Source organism: Stegastes partitus, unplaced genomic scaffold (genome assembly GCF_000690725.1).
Source record: "Stegastes partitus isolate 25-593 unplaced genomic scaffold, Stegastes_partitus-1.0.2 Scaffold828, whole genome shotgun sequence".
NCBI lineage: Eukaryota > Metazoa > Chordata > Actinopteri > Pomacentridae > Stegastes > Stegastes partitus.
The window spans coordinates 162,706-170,424 of NW_007578559.1; the positions used below are offsets into that span (position 1 = coordinate 162,706).

At 37.6% G+C, this 7,719-nt stretch overlaps 1 protein-coding gene across 1 annotated transcript in view; it reads left to right on the forward strand.

The window, feature by feature from the left end:
* The window catches only part of il16 (interleukin 16), a 43,357-nt gene that overhangs the window by 19,415 nt on the left and 16,223 nt on the right, over positions 1 to 7,719 (forward strand). Inside the window, exons 11-18 of the mRNA XM_008292741.1 lie at positions 1 to 39; positions 1,174 to 1,405; positions 2,796 to 2,913; positions 3,670 to 3,802; positions 4,423 to 4,510; positions 5,574 to 5,794; positions 6,020 to 6,157; positions 6,807 to 6,959. Coding sequence (XP_008290963.1) covers positions 1 to 39; positions 1,174 to 1,405; positions 2,796 to 2,913; positions 3,670 to 3,802; positions 4,423 to 4,510; positions 5,574 to 5,794; positions 6,020 to 6,157; positions 6,807 to 6,959 — 1,122 coding nt within the window. The remainder of the gene's footprint in view (positions 40 to 1,173; positions 1,406 to 2,795; positions 2,914 to 3,669; positions 3,803 to 4,422; positions 4,511 to 5,573; positions 5,795 to 6,019; positions 6,158 to 6,806; positions 6,960 to 7,719) is intronic.

The window sequence follows — 7,719 nt, forward strand, 5'->3', positions numbered from 1 at the left end:
CATGGTTTGACTCATGATGAAGCTCTGCACAAATTCAAAGTAAGGCAACTCCGTTTTGATACCAACAACAGTTTTCCTCTCAGCGAAGGGGTTTTTCTGTGATCAAAACAAATCATATAATCATAAATGTGACTTATTCAACTAAAACAGGAAGTTATTTAAAACTGTAAAGAAACAGTTTATAGGTGGTGGCATCCAGTGGTGAAGTTGCAGATTACAGCCAACAGAGCAAACCTCCATCACCTTCTCTTTCATGTAGGAGAAACTATAACGGCTGCTGCTTCAGCGTTACAAAGCCCTGTCAACAACCAGCGTTTTAATTTGTCCATTCAGGGCTACTGTAGAAAGATGGTGGTGCAAAATGGCAGCTTCTGTTGAAGAGGACCTGCTTTCTAAAGAGATATAAAAGGATTAAAGAAAACACAACCGTATATTATACATCAATGAAGACGTAATTATCAAGATTTTATTCCATTTCTACTCATATTCCCTAACACAGTTGTTCCTTTAGTTCTTTTTCAATAACTTGTTTTGCCTGTGGTATTTTGTGGCTGTAAATGCAACTGCAGATTTTTCCTACTCCTTTCTCAAGGTAATTACCAAAAGTAATCATTGTTACATTCACACATGCAGGCAACCCACATATGCACTAGTCAACAACAGAAAGTCTACACTCAAAGACAGTGACCGTGTCTATAATACAAGAAATTACACATAAAAATAGGTTTTGTGAGAAACATAATGCTGATAGGGCAGTGTTTTCATGTAACAGATCCTGCAAACTGCAAAAATGTTACATGTTGAACATATGAGTACAATGGTCACTGTTACTTTATTCTATTCTGTTTTTTCTTTATGTTTGTTTGTTTGTTGTTTAAATATTGGACCTTGAAATGCTATTTCTGGTTGTGCATGGCCCCCATCTTGTTGAGAGACAGTGAGTTCACATCTAGTTTAAAGGTTTTAATATTTCAGTGCAGCTTGTACTGATATGGTTTGTGTTTTTAAATAAATATGTACTTGTTTAAGTCACTTTGAACTGGTTAGTATATAAAATACAAAACACAAATTGATTTGCAACAAATCACTAAGTCTAGTAAACAACAGACAAAATCGATTGTGCAGCTACACAAATTTGAAATCTGAAATGTCTTTTGACACGTCTCTGTGCAGCAAATCAAAAAGGGCCTCCTGACTCTGGTGGTGAGGACCAGCCTGCGCGTTGGGGCTCTGTGTGGTCAAGCACAGGTAGCTCAGCTGTGCAGGTCACGCTCCCTCAGCACCACCACAGGCATGGCCAGGGTCAGTGCTGACATGGGAGACTACAACTACCTGAACATCTGCATCCCGGGTCAGCCCGCTAAACCCAGAGACCGCGTCATGATGGAGATCGTCCTGCAAAAAGGTCAGCCTCAAGGGCCAGTATAGGCACTACTGTTTGATTTTAACAGCTGACTAATTGTCTTGTTCTCTGAATTTATTTGAAGCTGTGCCATCTTAACAGGACTCTGCTTTTTACCACCTATTAAAAACAAAACAAAACATAAAAAAACCTAACAAGAAATTTCAGCTGGTCACTTTAATGTTGCACACCAACACATTGAGGTACAAACAACGTGACTGATACCCTCCCTGCCTCATAAATACCCACAGTTTTCTCATGCCACACTCCCAGTGTGTAAGCAAAGCTTTGAAACTGTGTAGATTCCAAGCCAAGATGAATCAGTTTTCACCAAGACTGCCGAACTTTTCACAGCAGATAAATTGACATTTACAGTGTGCAGACTGTACACTGTGTAATATCACTTAGTTGTCAAATGATTCAAAATTTTACCACTTCACAGTAATCGTGTACTTTGGACTGTTTGATATTTACTCTCATGCAAAATTAAAAAACTAACAGTTTAGTTTGACTCCATTAAAGCCTGCACAGTATGAACTCAGTGTAACAAAAGAGATTCAAATGTTTCATTCTCAGTACTTGGTTCATCCAACTTTAATTTTGATGACAGACTCAATTCTCCTTGACATGAAGGATGATACTAGTGTAGCACTAATTTCTGGACAGATGTGTCCTTCTTTTTTTTCAGCTGCTATTTGTTGGTGGGGTTGTGTTGCTCTACTTTCATCCATCCATTATCTATACACCGCTTAATCCTGACTAGAGTCGTGGGGTGTTGCTCTACTTTTGTCTTTCAAATATCATCAAGATGTTTTTTTTTTAATTTATTTTTTTTATTTTTTTATTTTTATGCTGTCTATATGCATATATACAACTTAGATTTGTTTAAAAAAAAACTCAAAGGCAGAAAATCTGTTTGGGCCTGTACTGTATCCTCAGTGTCAGAAAACCTTAAACAGCCTTGGACCCAGATTTCCCCTTGAAAGTGAAAACAGTAAAACTGTTTAATCTCACAGTTTTATGCTGTAAAACAAAGCAAGGGTCTTTTTTCGTGGGTACCGTCCATCAAGGTAAGTGTTACGCAATGTCTTTTAAACTGATTTCTATTAATATCACCTTAGGAGGAGATCACTGCAGCTCTGATTAATGGTATGGCTCATTCTATACCTTCTAAATACTGCTGCAACTGTTAATAGAGAGATTTTTAGTGGATCACCAATCATTCTGCATCCTCTACACTTGTCAACTTAGAAATAATGCCATTATTTAGAGGCCATGCAATTTTGAATAATTGCACATCTGACTGGTATTTTACTCACTTCTGTTGTGTACTGTATATGTAAAATTGATTTACTACCATGATAAATATATACATGCATGTGTAACATCCCAGAGGCGGGTGTTGGTCTGGGTATTGGACTGTGCTGCGTTCCATCTGGTGACGGATGCCCTCGGATCTACATTCACACCCTCTCTCCTGGATCGGGAGCACACATGGATGGTAGACTCCGGTAAGGACAAATTACTGTTGGGTTGTACACAAAAAAACCTACCGCTGTAATAAAATGTAGCTCCAGTAGGAATAATAAATCTAGATACTCCATATACACAAAAGTAAGATGCTGTAATATCATACTACAATATGATGGGAGATTAAAAGTCCAGTATTCCAGTGACACAACTTTTGTGATCCTTGGTCCATAGGTTAACGGTGTATAAACTCTCCTCCTCTTCTTGAAATTACACTCAAGTTGAGATAAAAAATGTAATGCTTATGCTCAGAGGCAATGCTTGTTCAACAAATAGGGCTCTACATTTTTGAACTGCCTTGGATTTGCTGGGAGGTGGTTCCTGAGTGTACTTAGGTTTAAGCAGCAAAATAAAGGCTGCATAAAGATCATAGCTTTAGTTTCTTTGTCTCAAGTCACTGTACTTTTTCTACATCATACAGACCAGTCTTTCCCTAATCTTAACAAAGTGATACAGCAAAACAAACACGAATGTTTAATATTTATGTAGTCACCTGAAATAGATGTTTTACTGCAAAACGCAACATACCGGCAGAAAACTAATCCAATGTCAGGAAACATTTCACCCATTCAACATTTTTGCTACTTTTGTATTTGCTGTTAAAAAACTGTGAAGAGATGTGTTTTCTAGGGCCCAGGTTTACCTGCACAAACTCATGTTTCTCTTTTTAGTGCTCTTTCATCTTTCTTTCTTTCACTCCTCCATCTGAACTTTTGCACACTCCTTCCTGTCTTTAGGTGTGGGGATGAGATTATGGAAATCAATGACACTGTGGTTTACAACATGGCCCTGAATGACGTCTACGCAGTTCTGAGCCAGTGCACAGCAGGTCCCGTCCACATCATCATCAGTCGACACCCCGACCCCAAAGTATGCAATGTCCCATCTTCATTTACTTTAACCATTAGTAACTACTGCTAACAGTAGACTCACATTTACAGGTCAAAGTACGATTGTTTCTTTATTATGCAACCAGACAGAATAGATTTGCAAACAAAACATAGATTTAAGAACAAAAGAAAAAATACACAAAGAAAATATTGTATTATATACATATATCCCAATGTGTATGTATGTATGTAGCAGCTCCAACACTATTTATAAATACAGTTACATACAGTCATGAACAAAAATTAAATCCACTTGTAAAGACCGTGTATATCATGGCAGTCTTGAGTTTTCCATGACTCCTAGAACTCAGAATTTTATATGATGGAATCATTAAAACACACGTCTTTGTCACAAAAATAAATAATAATAATCAAGCGTTTTGGTTCTTTTATAAATGTATTACAGGCCTTCTTGATCTTCCAGGTCAAAAACAATACATACAGCAACTTGAAATATCAGTTTGGTGATATAAAAAAGTTGTGTTAATGTAATGTTCTTAGTGACATGACATTTTTAGCTGAGTATCAACACTTGATTTGACAACTAGGCTGAGTTTACACTTTACTGTTAACATTTACATCTTCTGCTCTTTGTCACAGGTATCAGAGCAGCAGCTGAATGATGCTATCGCTGATGCAGTGGAAAACAGCAAACTGAGAAAAAATAAGAGCCAGTGGAGCATTGATGGTAACATATTTATTTGTTCTTTTTAATCCCATATTAATGAGGGTCAAGGTTGAACTGGAACATCCGGCACTATTTCCATGGAACTTCTTCTACTCATGTTGTTTTCCATGCTTCATAGTATTCTTCTGGGCAGTTTTTACCAAATTTATCGGTTAAAAAAAAACAAAAAAAAAGCTTTGTGTGCCAATCGTTTAGCCATATGTGCTATATTTTATCCATTCATTAACCTCTGACTGCTGTCAAATACTTCAACCAAATGCATTTTAAAAAAAAATCTACTCTAGGTATTGCAATCTAAAACCAAAATCTCAATTTTGTTTTGCCAAATGTTTTCTATAACCAAACATTAAGCACCAGTATCATGGTGTATATCATCATTTAACTAGCAAATCTACACCAGTTTAATATTCATGACAGAGTCATCGATACAAAGCACCGGTACCCTGGATGTGTTGTCTTTTTACTGATAATTTGCATTTTGGCTCACCTTTAAGGTTAATATCAACATGTGACGGGGTTGGTCAAAACTAGTAATAGCAAATAAAAGGTGTCATTTCAACCAGTTTTTGATACCAGGATCATCTTCTTGCTATTAATCCTTCAATGTCAAAGGCATTTTTTAATAGTGTTCACATTTTTTAACAGCGAGGGCAAGTCATGTTGATCAAACCAGTTTGCAGTATTCAGTGCTTACTCAAGACTCTTTTAAATTCTCCTCTGATAGTGTTCAGGTCTTGTTTTGTCATAGAACAATTTTTCACAATGGTGATGATGAGTCATTTTGGTATCCAACATCTGTGCAGGAATTATCATTGTTTAAATTCCTTTAATAATTAGAATCCCATAGTTAACATTTTGTTACTGACAAGATGTGCCTTTATTAGAGTATTATTTTAATAAGACAGCACAGCTGTTTTCCCAGACTGAGTAATGCTCTGAGGAATAAACTCATTTTCATGTGTAAAACTTGATTTTTGCTTTGAAAATATTTACATAGACATCAGTTGCTTTATTCAGTGACTGCAAACAGTGCAGATTCCATTCCTATTTTAAAATGTCGCAGGACTACGTAGACTGGAGTCTTGCTCTCACAGCCGGCTGAGATGTGAACATTGTTTGGAGAGGAACTGCAGTCAGCTTACAGTTCGACAAGCACAGAAGACGATGGTCCGATCCTGCAGTGACAACACCAACAGCCACCACAACAGCTGCCTCACTATCCACAACCACCACAACACACAGCATCACCCATCAGCACGGGTCCACAGCCTGGACACACCCAAGGTGACCCAACATGCTGCCTGTTTGATGCAGAGTGTTTTAAACATAAGGAGAGTTTGTAGAATAAGTATTTAGAGAGTTAGAACTAACTGCTTGTGCTGTATTTGCTTATTTTCATGTTTTATGTTTTCTGTGTATTGATTATTAGCGTCAGAATGTTGATGTGTGATTTGTAAAAATCTCTGTGGTTTCAAGTTTAACCCTTTCATGTCTCTTCCTGTGCTGTAGTCTATGACAGACACATGGTCTGACAACAGACTGTCAGTGCCTGTGTATCCCGATGAGGATTATAACGTCCCATACAACTCTCCTGCTGCCAACCTGTCCAGTCAGCTGGTCCTGAATCTGGCTCACAGGAGCAACAAGGTAGTTTCTTCAAACGGATGGTTTTAACTTAACTTTATGTCAAATGATGAACTTGATGAACATGTTTTGCTATAACAAGGTTGGTGCTAAGTGGCAGCAGCAATAATTATCCAGGTCTCTGTCTACAGATCCTCTGTGTACTTACAAAAGCTGACTTCACTGCAGACTGCAAGAGTTCAGAGTGAGGGGAGCAATTTGTGTACGGAGGCACTGAATAAGTTCAGGAATCTCTTTATAATAGGCACAGTGTGGTCATAGACGAGATAAAGACAGTTCAAGCTTCTACTATATTTATGACACACAAGTCAATACAACGTCAACAAAAACACAAAAAACAATAAATCTTTTATTCTTAATTATAACCCTGAAGCTTTCAAAGGTCCTGTGACTCACAGAACATTGAACATGAAGATACTGATGTGATGCAGACTCTTTGCCTTTGCCCTGGCATTGCACGCAGTGAACTGTTAGACTGTTCACATGATGCTGGAATCAGTGCCTCTGGCTGTAACTAATTACATCACGTTTATAGTCGCATCAGCATTAGATTAGCATACAGGTCGACTTAAAGTCATCCTGCTTCATGCTTTTAAAACCTTCAGTACAGCTGTGCATATGTGTGTGTGTGTGTGTGTGTGTGTGTGTGTAGTCTACCTGCAGAGCGCATGCTGGTGCTCGCCGCCACTGTTGGCCTCAGGATGTGACCAGTGAGGAGGGCTATAATGGTGACTCCAGCGGCTCCAGCAGGGGATCCCCAGTTAGAGACAAAGGAATAGAGGCCCCATCACACACCAGCTGCCAGGTACACCATTCTATAATTAAAGCAGACGAAAAACAGTTTCAAATTTGCTGACTTAGAGCAATTTTGGTGTGTATATTACCATTCCCTGCACCAATTTTATTTTATATTTTTACACTTCCCTATTGTCTCACACAGTAGATATCAGAAATTTACAATTGGCATTACTACTATCTTTTACTGTCATTTCCTGTTGACTAGTCAGACTTTGAAGGTATGTTTTATATGCATTATTTTCATTCATATTTGCTAACTAGCAACTAGTGCCTTTTGCTGGTGCATTGTTACATTTCTTAGTGTCTTTTCTGCCACCTGTTGATGAGGAAAATGTTTTTTACTTGTCATTCTATCTCAAATCCTCAAGAAGCTCCTGCTCAACCATCTCTGATTTGCTTGAAACTTATCATAAACTATGAATGTTTCAAATGGTAAAATTCTAGCTTGATATATCAAATATTTTACTGAATATTATTTTTCAGAAAGCCTTTCCTGTTTTTGAGCATAGCTAATAGCATAGCACAAAAAACAGAGCATAACTATTTATTCATGCCAAAGCATAAAACAAAAAGAAGCTGATAAGAAAGATGTGCCATCACCCAACTCACGTACTCACGTACTCCATGACAAAATTATACTTCTTGTTTATCCCCAAGTGCATATACTATTATATTAGTCACCCATAAATAAAAACAAGTGGAGTAACCAAACTCAGAGGTTTCAGCTTTGTTTGCTTTACACCAATAATATACTTAAATTTAGAATG